The sequence below is a fragment of the Neopsephotus bourkii genome, unplaced genomic scaffold (assembly GCF_033783945.1).
Source record: "Neopsephotus bourkii isolate Nb327-2 ecotype Australia unplaced genomic scaffold, CSIRO-AGI_Nbou_v1 NB_369, whole genome shotgun sequence".
NCBI classification, from domain to species: Eukaryota; Metazoa; Chordata; class Aves; order Psittaciformes; family Psittacidae; genus Neopsephotus; species Neopsephotus bourkii.
This window is the reverse complement of record NW_026900875.1, coordinates 809,891-825,560: the sequence shown is the minus strand read 5'-3', so window position 1 is coordinate 825,560 and position 15,670 is coordinate 809,891. Positions and strand designations below refer to the sequence as shown.

Below are 15,670 nucleotides of genomic sequence, written 5' to 3'. Positions count from 1 at the left end.
CTTTGCCCATCGAGGAACAGAAGGTGACACAGCGAGGATGTCATCTCTGCCAGCTTCACGTCCCGCATCACCAGCCTGACCTAGAAACACCACCACATCTCGTGCGCCGGAGCCCGGGGATGCTGCAGGCTCATCCCTCTGTTTTTTCCAGAGCAGCTGAGTGACAGTCGCCCCTCCCCTGCTTCTCCGAAGAGTGTAATGAGAATTTCCTCCGAGGAGCAGCTTGCCGCGATGAAATAATCGCCCGAGCAGCAGGATCTTCGCCGGGGATTAGAGAGGCTGCTACTTGCTGAACCAGGGAAACAGACGATGAAGAGGAAAAACTCCTACCGCCTCCTCTGGCACCTCCTTTGCCAAAGAGATCGCTGCCGCAGTCGGAGTGAAGTCGCAGGCAGAGTTCAGCCCTGGAAACTTCTGTCCCTGATGCTCGGGCACTTTAGAATAAAGTCTCCTTCCAGCCTCCTTCTCCTCCTCTCGTTGCTCCCTGCGGAGCCGCTCCCCAGCCCCAGCCGCCGAGAGGGGTGGAGAAGAGGTAGCGCAGCAGCTGCCTTTTACAGGCAACAGGTTTTTTTTGTTGTTGTTTCTTTTCGGACTGCTGAGGCGTAAAACGCGGGACTGAGCCTGTGCCTCTGCCTGACGCGCAGGAGCACGCAGCAACTGGGCTATCCCGCCGCACAGAGGGACAGCAGCAAGGGCTATACAAGATTTCCGAAGCTGAGTGGTTTAAGGGGGTTTTGCTTCCACTTTGGGCTCGTTCTCTCTCCCCACTCCCGTCGTCGTTAGTGGGATCCTGCTGTGACCATCCCTTGAGACTTCCTAATTTTCTTCCCAAATATCCCACATCTCTTTTTATTTTCTTAACTGCTCATGAAACGTGGGAACTCCAAGCCCAAAGGAACATCCCTACTTTGAAAAGGCACGCACTAAAGCCAAGTTGCAGCAAGAGTGCTTTATTTTAGAGCTAGGCTTGGGTGGCATTTTTCTTTCCTCTTTCGGAAGCAAGAGACTCGCTGCCCGCCAGCGCCAGACTCGACCGTGGCAGAGGGCGCTCCTGCCTCCAGCCGTGTTTCCAACCTGCCCCAAACCCACAGCCGCTGTCGAGTGCCGTCTCCGGGAGCAGAGAGCAGCTGGCACCGACCGAGGGGCGCAGCCAGCAGCCACCAGAAATCCCGGATTCCTCTGCTCTGTCCTTCCCCGTGGTGCGTGGAGAGGCTCTCGCCCCACTCCCGCCCAGCTCCGCCACCAGGTTAGGGCGGGACATCCAAACGTGAGAAATTGCTGTCCCCCAAAAGGCCCCTCCTGACCAAACACCGGTTAAGCGGCAGCGCCCGAAAGCCGCGATCGGGGCACCGTTGTGTGGGAAGCGTCTCTGACGCAAAGCGAGTTTCCCGTGTCAGGGCTCTGCCCTCGGGCTCCCGCTCCTGCCTCCTCCCTGAGGCCCCGATACCCCCCACTGACACCTCACGGCTTCTCCCACGAGGGGCAGGACGCTGAGGTGAAAAATGCGCCACGGTGCCACCAGAAAAGGACCAGCCTGTTTTCAGTGCTACTGTGCTTTGTGGAAGGGATATTTTGTCTCGGAAACGCGGCCCTGTTCCCCCGGTGCCCAACAGCCCAGGGACATGAGGGGCTGCAATGAGGGAGACCGGCGCCATGATGCCTCGTGCCGCGACGCCTGGTGCCAGGCGGTATGAGGCTGCCATGGATTCTCCGCAGCTCTCCTGAAACTGTGGGAGGCAACGCGAGGGTAGCCCGGCTCCCGGCAACGAGAAACGCACCCTCCGCCCGCGGCAGTCCCGCCGAGGGTCACGCCCCTGTGGGGTACCCCAATACCCGGGCCAGGTAGTTCCTGCTCCGCTCCAACGCTCCGCCTCGCTCCCTCTCCGGGTTTTCAAAGCCACTTCGCTTTAGACAGATAGGAGCTCCAGCCAGTAAGAAGCCGCAAAGCGTCAGCACAGCGTTCGCTCTGTGCTGTTGGCCAATCCACATCGCTAGATCCCTATGTCCCGCCCTCCGAGAGCAGGCTTGGCCGGCTATAGCCCTGTGCCGGCGGCCATCTTGAGTGTGGCAGAGGTGCTGCTCCGTCTAGAGGTGCCCTTTTTTTTCATCTTTTCGCCCCTTTCTCTGTACTTTCCGCGTCGGGGGGCGCTTATGCGCGGCGCCGCCTCGCCCGCGGGGCCGTTACGGGCAGCGAAGCGGTTCCCGAGGTGGGGGAAAACCGCGTGGTTACCCCACGAAGGGCTCTCGGCGCCATCTTGAGTGTGGCAGAGCCCTCTCGCTCGCGGTGTCGGTGCCCCGTTACCCCACTGACTGAGGGGAGTGTGGGGTGGCCCCGGTGCCCGCGGAGGGGGGGGAATGTGTGTTGGTGCAACAAGAGGCTGCGGAGGGGGGAGTGAGGGGAAACTCCGGGTGCAAAAGGTGTGTGGTAGCCATGGTGAAAAGGGGCGGTGGGGTGGCCCGAGTCCGTTTTTATTAACTGTAAAATAAACGTACGGATGGGAATCCCGCGTTTCCGAGGGGCCGCGGCCGGCAGCCCCGGTGAGCTCGGCTGGCCGCCTCCTCCCACCCTTCTGCCGCTGACGGCTGTTGTGGTGAAACTTTCTGCGGCGCTGAAAACACAGCGCGGGTTGGACACACACACGCATACACACACACACACAAACACACGAATAATCCCCTCGGCGACTACCCCTCGACGGTTCTCCGGTATCACCCGCCCGCTCTGGCACCGCGGGGTGCAGGGAAACGGTGGGGAACAGCACCGGTTCTCCCGCATTGTTATTGTTATTATTACTATTAACTCCTATTATTTTCTTCCCCGCCGCGGGCGGGCGGGCGGGCGCGCCTCCCGCCCCTCCGCAGGCATGCGGTCTGGCTGCGGCGGGGGACAGGGACACACACACGGGCGGGGGGGAAGATGAATTCACTCCTGCCCGCCCGCCGCCTCACACGGCGGGGCGTGGCGGAGGCAGTGGGGGCGTGGCAGCGCGGAGGGGCGGGGATGGAGGGGGCGTGGCTCTCCCGCCCACTGACCCGCTCTTCAGCATAACGCTGAGACCGGACCCGAACTCATCGCCGCAGTGTCGTCGGGTGCCGGCTCCTGCCGCTTTAAGCGGCCTTGCCCATTGTTTGAGCCGCGGCCAATGGGAGCCGGCGGCAGCGGCGCGCGCGGCCAATGGGCGCGGCGCGGGGCAGCGCGCGCGCCGCCCCCCCCGTCTATAAGAGGGCCCGTGGAGCCGCGTGAGTCCCCACTGACTCGCGCAAAGCCATCTTGGCATTGTTCTGCCCGCGCCGCCGCCCGCGCCGCCACAGCCCCGCCACAGCCCCGCGCGCCCCCGCCATGTCCGACGCGGCCGTGGACACCAGCGCCGAGATCTCCGCCAAGGTGAGCCGCCCGCCCCTCGCCGTGTTACCGGCTGCGAGGGTTTTTCTTCCCCAAACGCTTGTGGTATTTTTTTCGCATATTGAAATATTTTCCTTTTTTTTAAATTGCCTTTTACGCCTCGTTTTCCCCCCAGCTCTTCTTCCCCCTTTCTTTCGTCCCCCGCCCCCGGTGGAAGTTGGCGGCGCGCTCCGCGCGGGGCCGCCGCGCGGAGCCTCTTGCGCCGTTTCTTTGTCTAGAGCGTGCGGGAAACGTGCTCGCTGTCCTCGCCGGTGTCGCCAGACGCGCGCGGCTCCGCGGCCCGCTCACTCCCACCTTCCCGAGGGCGGCCGCGATGCCGTCCCGCCGCGATGGAGCTCGGGGAGTGCGTGTGTGTGCGGGTGGGTGGGGGGGCACGGCTGTGGCTCGGCACCCGTGTGCGGCGGGGGATGGCGGCGGCGCTCGTCTCATTCAATCCGCTGCGGGAGCTTGACAGCCCCGTCAAACTTGGGTCCCTCTCGGTCGCGGTCCCTGCGCGGGTGTGGGGGGAGTGCGCCGGAGGGACTGGAGGGGGGAGGGGGCAGTGACTGCTGTGGAGTTGTTGCCGAAAAAGGGGGTGGGGGGCGGTTGCTATTTTGGAGTTTCACCCCGATTGATGCGGGGAGGTTAATCGCTGGGTCGCTGTTGCCCCCGGAGGGACGGGGAGCAGTCTCTATTTCGGAATTGCCCCCCCCGGAAAAGGGGGGGGAAAGCAGTAGCTGTGTCAGAGCTGCCCCGGTTGGTGTGTGTGTTTGCTATTTCGGAGACCCCCCCCCCAGAGGCGGGGAGAAAGCAGGGGGCTGCACCAGTGCTGCCGGGAGGGGAGAGGGGTAGGGGGTGGTGGACAGTTGATGTTTTCGGAGCTGCCCCGGCGCGCGCAGCCCCCACGGCTCTGGGGGCTCCGGCCCCGGGCTGAACTCGCAGAGGGATAACTTTGCGAGTCAGTGCTAGAGGTGATGGTGAGCGGTTACGGAGCGCTGGTGCCGGTTGGGAGAGTCTTTTCCCGGAGTCCCCGCTGCGGCTCCCGGCGCCCGCCTTTGTCTGCGAGCCGCCGCGGAGCGTCCGCCGGGGGTGCCGGTCTCCCAGGCGGGCTGCGTTCCCTTCAGGCCCCAGGCGGTGCTGCGCTCCGTCGAGCCCCGGGGCCGCGGCCGGGAAAGTTACGAGGGGACCTGATTCGGCCTGTGCGTGTGCGTGGGAAGACGGCGGGAGATAGGGTGGCTGTGCCCGGGGGCCTCCTGGCCCTGCGCCCCGTCCGGCACCGGGCCGTGCCGCTACCGGAGAAGCGGGATTGGCGAAAAAAAACCCCTCACGGTAGAGGATTTGCGAAAAATGCCAGCAAAACACCGTTTCTTATAAATTTCGATTTCACTTCTGTTTCCCGCTCCCGCAGCCGTACACTCTTCCCCCTCGCCGCCTTAGCTCCGGGACCGCGGCTCGGTCCTCGCTGCCTTCGGCTCCCCCGGAGCCGCGAACCAGTGAGGCGGGTCGATCCCCGTACCTACCCGGGAGAACTGGGCCAAGTTTGTCGTTAACCTTCCCCTGCCCTTTACAGCGTGGGGGGAAGGGGGCCTCGTTCCTGGCTCGCCCTCACAGGAGGGGTACGAGTATCCACGCTGCTAGGCGGGCGGAGGCGCGCACAGCGGCAAGGTGACCCCCTTTCTCCCTACCAATACCGATGTCGGTAGGGAAGCGCCGAGGCACCGGGGCCGTTCGCCTTCGTCCCTCCTTGCCGTCCGGAGCCCTCCCGGGAGGCGGGGAGGGGGGTCCCGCCCCGCTCGGGCGGTGGCTCCGCTCCGAGCACCGCCCCCGTCCGCCGCCGGGCGCCCACCACGTGCGGCCCTGCCCGCGCCGCCCCCTGGGAGCGGGAGTCCGACGCCCCCGCCGGGACTACACTTCCCGTCATTCCGCGGGCGCCGGGCCGGCGCCCTGGCGGGCGGCCAATGAGAGGGGCGCGCAGAGTGGCGCGCTGTTTGAACGGCCGCCGGGCGCGTGGCAGCGCGAGGGGGCCCCCTGCCGGCGGGAGGCGCGAGCGGCAGCGGCTGCTCCGCCGCCCCGGGGGAACGTGTGTGTGCCAGGGGGATGGCCGCGGCTCCCTGCTCGGGCAGCGGCACACCCGGGCCTTCCTGCTGGGATCCCGCCTGCTGGCCCTCGCGCCTCGGGAGCAGAGCAGAGGCAGGATGCCCGGGCAGTCGGTGCATGACTAAACGAGACTTGTGGACAAACAGCTTCACCACACCTATAATTAGAGGCTCTGTCAAAGCTCTGGAGCTGCAGCGGTACAGCCTTCTGTTTGGAGGCTGCTGCACACATCTGCGTGTTTGTGTTGGACTGGACCAGGGGAGACAGAGAAGCTGTGGCCCTCTCAGCAGCCCTGTTGCTAGCACAAACTTCATGACCTGGCACCCTCATAGTTATTAAACTGAGTGTGTCTTCAGTGGTGTGGGAAAGGTCGGTGCTGGAGACTTGTTCAGCTGGTGTCCCCCAGAATGAAGTGTTCCTTTGCTGGGAGAATGGCTCATGTTTTGTGAACAGAACCACCGGCATAGTGAGATATGGAAACTGATTGCTCTGTGCTGTGTTTAAGTTGGGAAATGCTTTGTTGCTCTTATGCCTGTGTGTCTCATGTGAGGCCATGGCTGCAGAATGCAGCAGTGCAACAGTGCATGAGAAATTACAGGGTTGTCATCAGTCTTCAGGAAATAGAGGAGCCATCGATGGTGTAAGACTAGGGTGGAATTGTGAAGGAAGTGGCCTGGGTTTTGAATGTGAGGAGGGAGCTTTGGTGTTCTGTTCTACTCCAGATTCCTGGGGTGCTGGTGTGATTAGGTGAGGCTTGATCAACAGGTGGAGTCACCCCAGAGCTTAGGGCGTCCTCAGTGTGCTGGCAGGCTGGGCACCACCGGCAACATTCTGTGTGCCCCTCTGGGTCCAAGTGGCTTAAATAACTCCTGCCTGTCCCACCTTAGCAGTCTGTTGGGTAGTAGAAACCCTCCCAAAACAGACTGAGAGTCACACCAGCAGGACCAGGGCAATGCTGTTACCCACAGTGTTTCCACAAGGAAGTGATAGTGGCTTAGTAGGAGTGAAAGTGCCTGCAAGACTGCAAGGCAGCTGGGAGGGGGTCAAAGCTGCTCGTGCTGCAGCAGGGCAGCGAGGTGTGTTAAACACCACGGTTGCTGCAGAAGCCAGCTGTATGGCTAGCCTTGGCTGAGGGAATACTCCTTGTACTGAAGGATCTTGCTCCAGCTGATGGAGGAACAGAAGGGGAGGAGGATGTGAGCAGAGATGCCAGCGTTAAATCCAAGTGTTCTTTATGCGGGAACATAAAATTGGATCCTCTCAGCCTGTTTGCTGAGTGACTTGGCATGACATTTTGACAGTGATCAATAGCAAAACCACACAAGCTCTCCTCTCACTTTGCTCACGGTGATTTGAACCAAACCAGCCAGGCACGGCTCGTGGTTCAGTGTAAAAATAGACTTTTCCCCCAGCCCATCCTGTTACACTTACAGCTGCGAGCTGGATCCTGGAGTCTCCTTTCTGCCGCTTCAAGGAAGACCAGGCATGTAATATTTGCCATCTGAATTTCCCCAGGCAAGGCAGAGACCGCAGTGTCAGATAATGAGTCCCTGGGATTTGTTCCCACTGTGAAGGTACCGAGCAGCTGTGGACATCCGCAGCCCTGGGGCAGCTGAGCCCCTGTGTGTTGAAGGGGGGCTGTTGGCTCTCCGTGGCGTGGCAGGAGCTTGCGTGGACTGTGTTAAGATGGGCAGTCAGCCAGCTCTGCTGCTGTTGAGCATATGCAGGTGGCCAGTGCTCTGTGTTTGGGTGCTCAGAGGTGAAATAGAGCTATCTCTTCTTTAGATAGCTGCTTTGTGGCAAGGCTGACTTGAATTGAGATTCATCCCCACGCTCTCCTGTTCCCAAGGAAGAGTCAGAATGCAGTGACCAAATTGCAGAACAAATGGGCGTGAAGAGAAACCAGCTCCTGCTCTCTTAGACTGCTTTTCACACCTGGTCTGCAGCTTCTCTGACCCAGGCAGCTAGAATCAGAGTGACTTGTGTGCTTTTTCTGCTTCTTCCAGGATCTAAAAGAGAAGAAGGAAGTTGTTGAAGAAACAGAAAATGGTAGAGATGCACCGGCCAATGGCAATGCTGTGAGTATGGCTACAGCCTGCAGGGAGAGGCAGCCCTTGCACCAGTACTCCTTTTTATTCTCCTCTCTCTTCTCACTATTTTTTTCTATGAGATTGTCCACAGCCTTGCTGAGAGGCGACCTTTCCAAATGGCAGCACTTTGCAGAGCCTTGAGCATTTGGTGCTTCAGGGTCAACAGACACTCCTGAGCCTTCTGTGTGCAGAAAGGAAGGACTGGGCTTGTATCCCCCTCCCCAACAGCTGGGTGAGGCCATGTCCAGTGCCGCCTCCTTCCTACGCCCTGGGAGAGGAAAAAAAGCCAACCCAAACCTGAGATTTACAGTGTTACAATTAGTTGAGTGGGAAACACCTTGTGTACAAGTAACCGGTTGGTTTCCTATTTTTAACATGCTGGGGAAATTCACTCTGCTACATTTTAGTGTGTCACAAGAGCCTTTGCTTCCACTAGAAGCTGCAGCCCCAAGTTACTCTAGACTTAATTCTTTGTGCCTGGGCTGTCTGCCTCGTGGAGGCAGGCAGGCAGGAACCGGGATGCGTGCCTGGGGCTTTGATGGGCTGGTGCTTTGCTTTAGGCAGGAAAGATGGGGACGCACACTTGTGCTGAACATCTCTTCCCCCTTCTCCCTTCCCCAGTGCATTTTTTTAAGTGATGTTTTGTCTTGCCAAGGAGAACGAGGAAAATGGAGAGCAGGAGGCTGACAACGAAGTAGACGAAGAAGAAGAAGAAGGTGGTGAGGAAGAGGACGAGGAGGAAGAGGGTGATGGTAACTTTTCTTTATTCCCCGTGTCCCCGTCCCATTGCTGTGTCCTGCCCTGCACAGCTGACTCCTGGGAAGCAGAGGAGAGCCAAAAGCAGCATCTCCCCCTCGCGGCTGCAGCCGGGCTCACTCCTTCCTCGCTTGCCTGAACCACCAGTGCTGGGAGTGAAGTCAGTCTTGAATCCCTTCCAGCAGGTTGAGGGCAGATTCCTTCCTTCCTCCCTCCTCCAGCCAGACAGCACCGTACTGTGGTGCTGAATAAGCGCATTAGCCCTTCTGTGCGAGTAGCAAAACCTGCCCTTAAGTCCTGTGATCACAAGGTTGCTGCATGAGCAAGTGCTGGCTGGTGGGATGGGGACAGCTGTGGTGGTTGTGCCTTGGTCCAGGCACAGAGGACAGATATCGCTGTCCTTGTTCACAGGACAGCTGTTGCAGAGCTGAGGGGCTGATGTGATCTCTTTCCCAGCCATTTCTTGGGGTGGATGCCATGTGAAAGCGGGTGGAGGAACCTGTGGCTCGTCCCTCTCCCTTCAGCAGGAGCTGACAGGCTTGTTTTGAACCTTCCCTGTCTGTGGTGTCCTGCATCTCCCTGCCCGCCCCTGCTTCCCAACCGGACCTAGCCTGGAAGTGGGTTTTGGCAGCAGCAACCAGAGATCCAGCAGTGATTTGCCAAATCGCTTCTCGCTCTCCCTGCTATTATTATTATTATTTTTTTCCCCAAGATCTGCTTGGATGAATAATGTTTATTTTTATCACTCGTTAAGGCTGAGAAGAAAACCATTCTTGTGCCAGAATGAACTTGGGGCCCTTGATTAGCTATTAGTGGGTTAATTCCCTGTACATTTTCAGTCTGTGTGCTGACCTATGAAACTTTTGATTAGTTTTGGAAGACAGGGACAGGGCTGGAAATGTAATGGCCAGCACCTATTCAGACAGTGTAAGCAGGGAAAGCTGCTGCCTCTGGGGTAGCACTCTGCTCTCAGCAGCCTTCTGTCTGCTGATTCACTAGGAAAACAGATGGGAATTGTGGTTGGTCCTCTTCATACTTGGGATTTTAACCCTTGGGGGCTTAGCAGGTGCCATGTGCTGTCCTGAACCCATCTACTTCCATTCCTGCCCTGGGGGGGGGGGAATGCTTGCCTCTCCTTACCTCCCCTTGGACAGGAGGGGGGATGTGTGTGCCACAGGCATGTGTGTGTGGGGTGGAAGTGTTGCTTGGATACTGCTGTGACAAGCCTGGGGAGCTTCAGTCCCACGGTGCCAGGCCTGCTGTTCCCAGCACAGGCACAATTTAGCACACAGTGCTTGGAGGTGTTAACACCTCGCTGGGATCCTGCATGGGCTCTTGTGTGTCCGTGCCTGCTGCCCTTGGGTGATCCCTGCCTGAGAGCTGCACCTGAGCAGCTGAATGCTGCAGGAAAGAGATTCCAGGACAGTGAGTGCAGCTTGTATCAGGTTGTTGTGTGTTTTCTTTTTTGTCCAACACTTGCAGCCAAGCTCCATTCTGGAATTTGACAGCAGAGGGGATCTTGGGTGTGTTTTTTCTCACCCTTGTCCCCATCCCATCTCATTATTTGCTTTGCTTAAAGCAGCTCAAAGAACTAAAAATGCTCCCAATCAGCTTGGCACTGTCACCTGACCTGCCCACCGGCGCAGTGCATGTGATGGCTGCCGGGGTGTTGATCCATCACTGGTAGCTAATCTTGGTCCTTCCCCCTGCATGGGCCATGCTGCCGCTGGGCGCATGCTGGGGAGAGGAAAAGGGAAGGGAGGATGGGCTGACCTTAATCCCCCCAGCTGTCTATACGTGTGGCTCGTGGCCGTGGTTTAAAGCCAGCTTACTGGCCTTGATGCTCTAAGTTTTAGTAGGGTCTCCTGTTACACAAGAGACTCATCTTGGCAGCCAAGAGGTTGTTGTTCCTCTGCAGCCTTTGGTCTTGCCCCCAACCCCCCAAAACTGCACAAAGGTGATAGACTAGGTTGTTCTGATCCACTGGCCTATTTGAGATCGAAGTGGGTCAAAGCCCAGAGTTCTGCTCATTCTCTTCTCTGGCTGCAAGATAAGTCGGTAACATTTGTCTGCTGTTCTGATAATTGGAAAGTGTTCTGACTCAGAACTAATGCGTTCTGGCTCTCTTAACTCATTAAAGATGGACTAATAGCTGCGAAGGGAAGCAGAAGTAATCTGGAGCAGTTGGGAGGAGCAGCCACTGGAAAGCATTTTATACTTTTTTAGTGTGCATGTGTGATCTTGGTGCTTGTGGCAGGTGCTGGTTTTGCTGTCCCGTTGCTTGCACTGCAAGCACAGTGTGAGCCAGACTTCACACTGTCAATCCTTATTTCCCCTTGGGTGGGTCAAGTCAGTGGGGGATGCCCTGAAATCCCCTGTGTCTTCAGGCTCTGCTGTCTGTGCCAGCTGGGAAGATGGAATGCTGGGCATCACTGTGGGGCTGAGCCGGAATTAAACTTACTGGGAAGGTGTATGGTCCTGTAACCTTCCAAGAGGAAGGTCTCAAGGGGGTCTTTCAAGAGGGTCTCATTCCTCCCTTTCTCCATGCAGGTGAGGAAGAGGATGGTGATGAAGATGATGAAGCTGAGGGAGCCACAGGCAAAAGGGCAGCTGAGGATGATGAGGTAGGAAAAGCACCTGGCTGCCTGGAGCCACCTGTGTCTTCAGAGGGTTGGAGGGGAGCTTCAGTGGTGCCAGAGGCCAGGCTGGGCTGTGGGGCTGTAACACCCTGCCTGTGTGCTCCCGTGCCTCTCCAGGGGTGTGGCCCAGTTCTGTTTATACACTGGCCTGCTTAGTGGGGGTGTCAGTCAGCTCTGGCTGTGCCGAGCTGCTGGCTCTGGCTGGGGAGTCCCACGGTGCTCAGGGGCTCCGGAGCTGGCTGAGAAAGAGGATTTTGCACAAGGAAAGTACTCTCGTATTTCCCTGTCCCTGTGCTGGGGGAGGGACCTGAAACCAGGCTGCCTACCTTGCTGTGGCTAACGCCAGAGGGCTCCCAGCCCCGCTCCACTTCTCCTCTCCTGATGGCTTTGCTTTCCCTCCAGGATGACGACGTCGATCCCAAGAAGCAGAAAACCGATGAAGATGACTAGGCAGCAAATTTATTATTATTATTTTTTTTTTTAAATAAGGAGGAAAACAAACCAACAAAAAAAGGCCAGCGCATCCTTTTCACCCTTGGGACCCCCTTCGCTCCCGTTACAGCCCTTTTCCCCCTCCCCGACACACACACAGCCCTTCCTCCCCCCTCTGCCGTGGTCATCCTCACCAAGTAGAGTGAACCCCAGCCCCCCGGCGCAGCGCTGCCACTCAATGACCATATGAAACGATTCGCCTGTTAGCGGGGAGAGAACCCCCCTTTCCCACAGACCCTCCCCCCAAGCACCAAAACTTCAAGGCCCTGCTTTCTTTCTTAAAAGTACTTTAAAGGAGAATTTGTTTGTATTTTTTATTTACATTTTATATTTTTGTACATATTGTTAGGAGGTCCGCCATTTTTAAGTGATCTCGGATTGACCAAAAGGGGGGCTTTGAAGTGTATATCTCTCTTGTTACCTATCTCTGACTTTACTTGTGGTGTGACCAGGCCCAAACCATTATCTCAAAGGAGAATAAAACAAAACCTTGTAAAAAAAAAAAATTAAAAAAGAGACAAAAATGCAAAAAAAAAAAATTTACAATCTTATCTGAGCATTCCAGTAACTTTTTTTGTGTATTGTACTTTAGCTGTACCATAGATTGTGGTTTGTATGAGGTGGCAAGGCCAAAGATAAAAAGGTTTGTTTTTTTTTTTGTGTTTTTTGTTTTGTTGTTGTGTTTTTTGTTTTGTTTTGGGGGGGTTCTGTCTATGAAGTTGCTGGTTTTGGGGGGGTTTTTTGTTCTGGTCTTTTTTTTTCTTTTTTTTTTTTTTTCCTTTTTTTTCCTTTTTTTTTTTTTTTTTTTTGGCCTGTTTGATGTATGTGTGAAACAATGTTGTCCAACAATAAACCGGAATTTTATTTTGCTGAGTTGTCCTAACAAGGCTGCCTCCCAACTGCTGCTTTTTGTTTTCGTTTTCATTTGGTTTTGGTTTTTGTTTCTTTCTTGCCTGCCTTCCTTTCTTTACTTTGGACTTGGGCTGAGAAGTTAGGTTGAGCAAGAGCTGAGAGGTGCAGAGTGCTGATGAGGTGAGTCTGGGGGCTCTGGGCCCAGCTGGTGTCTGCAGCACAGTGCTGTGCTATCCCTGGGGCAAGGTGTTCTCATAGCTGTACTCTGGTGGCTGCTGCAGCTGTGCCCCAGCATCACCTGTGCATGGTCTTGGGGAGTGGTAGGGACAGGTCAGGCCAGGAAACCACTGCAGATGTAGGCTCTATAAAGGTGAGCTGGGGTGCATGGGTATGGGATGCTCAGTAATCCTGTCCATCTACAACTGGACTTGGGGACTGTGCTGGGCTGGAGCAGTGGGCACAAGAAACCCACCCCCAAAATCTTTCAGTGTCTGCTGTGGGTGAGTTAATGCTGTAGTTGGATAGTGGGTGATACCAGGAAGACCCTGTGAGAGCGGTGAAGTTTTGGATCAGACTGCCTTACCCTGGCAGTGTTCAAGGCCAGATTGACGGGGCTTTTTTAGTGGAAGGTGTCTCTGCCCATGGCAGGGGGTTGGAACTGCATGATCTTTAAGGTCCCTTCCAACCCATTCTATGAAATGCCTCACTTTCTGGGCTGCGTGAGGCAGCACAGGCTTGTTTACAGCATCGTTGGCAGCAGGTTAGGATGTGTGCTGGGGGAGGCAGCATTCAGCAGGGATTGAATTCAGCCAGAGGTGGCCCCTGAAGGCTGCTCCAGCCTGCACTGGCTGCCCAGCTCTATCTGGGGTGCCAAGTCAGCAGAGGTTTGGTGGTGGGATCCTGGGAGGCAGGCTGGGATTTGTCCGCTTTAACTAAACCAGAAGTGCTGTAACTTCACCTAGACCTCTACTGCTTAACTGCATAATTCCCTCAACTCATCATTCCTCTCTAGAGCACTGGAGCTCTGAAAAGCTCAGCTGGCTCTGCCAGGTGTGTGGAGGCTGTTTGCATGGAACCTGCCTTCTATCTGTGCCTCCCAAACCCTCACCCGGGTGACTGCGCTTGCCCTGCTGACCTGGGTTTGTGCAGAAGCCTTGCCAGATGCTCTTGCTTCCTTATCGCACTGTGCAGTTCCTGGGAGTTAACATTAAGATGCTGGGGAAGGGGGGGTGATTTTTATTTTACTTAAAGAAGAAACCTTTCAAAAACCCCAAGAGGAATTGTGCATTCAGTGTGCTGGTCACAGCTCTTCCTGATCCCCAGCAGCAGCCAGGTCACTTACTCTGTGTTTGCACCCGTGGCAAACAAGCTCAAAAACTCACTCCTTGTCCCTAATTATCCAACTAATTGTGGTGCTAGCTGATAACTTACCAGATTTACTGCCTCAATTCACAGGCAGTGTCCAGCCCTGCCTGTCAGGTGCCTGGGTGATGGGATGCTCTTAGCATTCTGGAGGCCAGCGCCAGGTTTAATTAGCAGGTGCTCTGATGTCCCTGATGGGGTGTGACAACACAGGAGCAGCAAACAGCGCCGCTGAGCCTTACCGAGTGTTGCCATACTGGTAGGTGCTGCTTTGTTGTGCGGTGCCAGGAGCTGTGCTGTCTCCTCATGGCTGCATGGTGCATGGCTTGTGCACCATGAGGGGCTCTGGTGATGTGCGATTTGAGGTGGTGCTCACAGATTTGTGAGGCAAATTATTCAAATCAGTTTCTGCAGCTGAGGAGCGGGTGAGAACCAGCTCTGTGTCACCGACACATGGGGACCCTGTGCAGGGTGATGTCTGGGGGACCAGTGACCTTACTGGCCCCCACTGCAGAGCAGGACCTGACCTACAGCTCACAGCCTCCCAAGACCTGGGGGTCTTGGGTAGTAGTGTCTTCTTGGGTCTGGCATGTGGGTAAAACCGGTGGCTGCCTGCAGCCAGCCAGACTGGCAGTGGGTAGAGCATGGCACAGTGGGGGGTGAGGCAAGAGCAGGCTGGGGAATCTGCCACCTCCACATCTCCTGGTCCTTGCCCGGCTGCCATGTGCCCTATGGCCACTGCTGATGGAGAGGGCAAGGCTGGCTCCCTTGCCTCCAGCTGTGCAGGGCAGCCCTGGTGTTTCCGTACCCTGTCTTTAACCCATCGTGGCTGGGTGTCAGGGAGGTCTGGCAGCCCTCTGGATGTGCTTCTGTGTCTTCAGTGCAGAGGGCAGAAACTCCCTGGCTGCAGAGCAGAGAAGGGGAGCAGGCTGGTCCCAGCACTGGGGACTGAGAGTGGATACAGCTCAGTGCATGGGCCACTGCAGGAATCCCTCAGCCCCACTGCTTGGGTCATCAAATCCCAGCCAATCCCCATGCTTCAGCACAGCCTAGCAGCCAATCCCATGCTGCCACCTGTTTATCCCTTCGCCTCCACACTTCCCTCCCCCTCCTCATGCTGTCTCCACCAACCACAGTCAAGCAGCACCAAGGCCTGACCAATCCCAGCCTGCTACCTGCCTTTTCCCCTCAGCCAACCATGTGCCTCCACATGTCTTTGCTGCTGCCTCACCCTTTACAGCAGCAGCTCACCAATCACAGTGTGAGGGAGACTGCACTGAGCCAATCCGGAGCTGCCACCTGTAAGCTGTGCCAGCCAATCAGGGACAGCCACACCCCTCCGAGGGGTATAAAGGTCCCTCAGTGGTGTAACTGCCTCTGTTTGAGGCTTTTATTAGGCAGAGGAGTGATGTGTCTTTGAAAGCTTCCTGCCTGTGAGGTCCTAGAGGGGCTTGAAGGTGGCTCTGCATCTCATTTGGTGCCTAATGCCACACGGGGCCTTCTGGGGGATTCCAAAATGCTGCAGAGATTGCTTGCCTGGATGATGTCTTGGGCTGGAAATAGGAGCAGGTACCCCTCCATAGGGGAGGGCTTGCAGGAGTTGTTCCTGATGACGACATCCCTGAGGATCTTAGAAATGGCCTTCTGGTGAGCCAGCCTTATGCTGGAGGCTGCCTGCTGGGACCTGGGGGGTCACACCTACCTCTGGTGTGCAGATGATCTCCACTGCTGCCTGGTGACGAGAGTCAGGCTCTGCAGGGTGCTGAAGCCATGGGACTGGAGGTGAAGAGCATGTGGCCATTGTGTGCCTTTAGGCATGGTGTTGTGATGCTTGGTCCCTGACCAAGAGCTTCACAGGTTGCACATTCAGCTGTAACCTGTAGAGCAGAAAAACTTCTTGTGCTGTTCTTTGCCTGCAGATGTAACCTGTGCGATGTGGGTGGTTGGAATCCTCGTTGGGCTGCTGATCACACTGGTCCTGGAGATCATGGATAAGAATG

General features: G+C 56.7%; 1 protein-coding gene across 6 annotated transcripts; it reads left to right on the top strand.

The window, feature by feature from the left end:
* The first annotated feature begins 1,793 nt into the window (after positions 1–1,793).
* PTMA (prothymosin alpha) lies at positions 1,794–12,007 on the top strand. 6 transcript variants are annotated; one of them, XM_061348758.1, is made up of 5 exons: positions 1,794–2,091; positions 7,486–7,557; positions 8,225–8,321; positions 10,876–10,949; positions 11,367–12,007. In XM_061348758.1, the coding sequence occupies exons 1-5, from the start codon at positions 2,002–2,004 to the stop codon at positions 11,412–11,414; spliced, it is 381 nt and encodes a 126-aa protein (XP_061204742.1). In that variant the 5' UTR covers positions 1,794–2,001; the 3' UTR covers positions 11,415–12,007. The 6 variants fall into 6 exon arrangements, with proteins under 6 accessions (XP_061204742.1, XP_061204743.1, XP_061204745.1 ...); XM_061348759.1 differs by having other exon boundaries at positions 1,967–2,091; positions 8,228–8,321; XM_061348761.1 differs by having other exon boundaries at positions 1,987–2,091; positions 8,228–8,315.
* Positions 12,008–15,670: the final 3,663 nt, after the last annotated feature.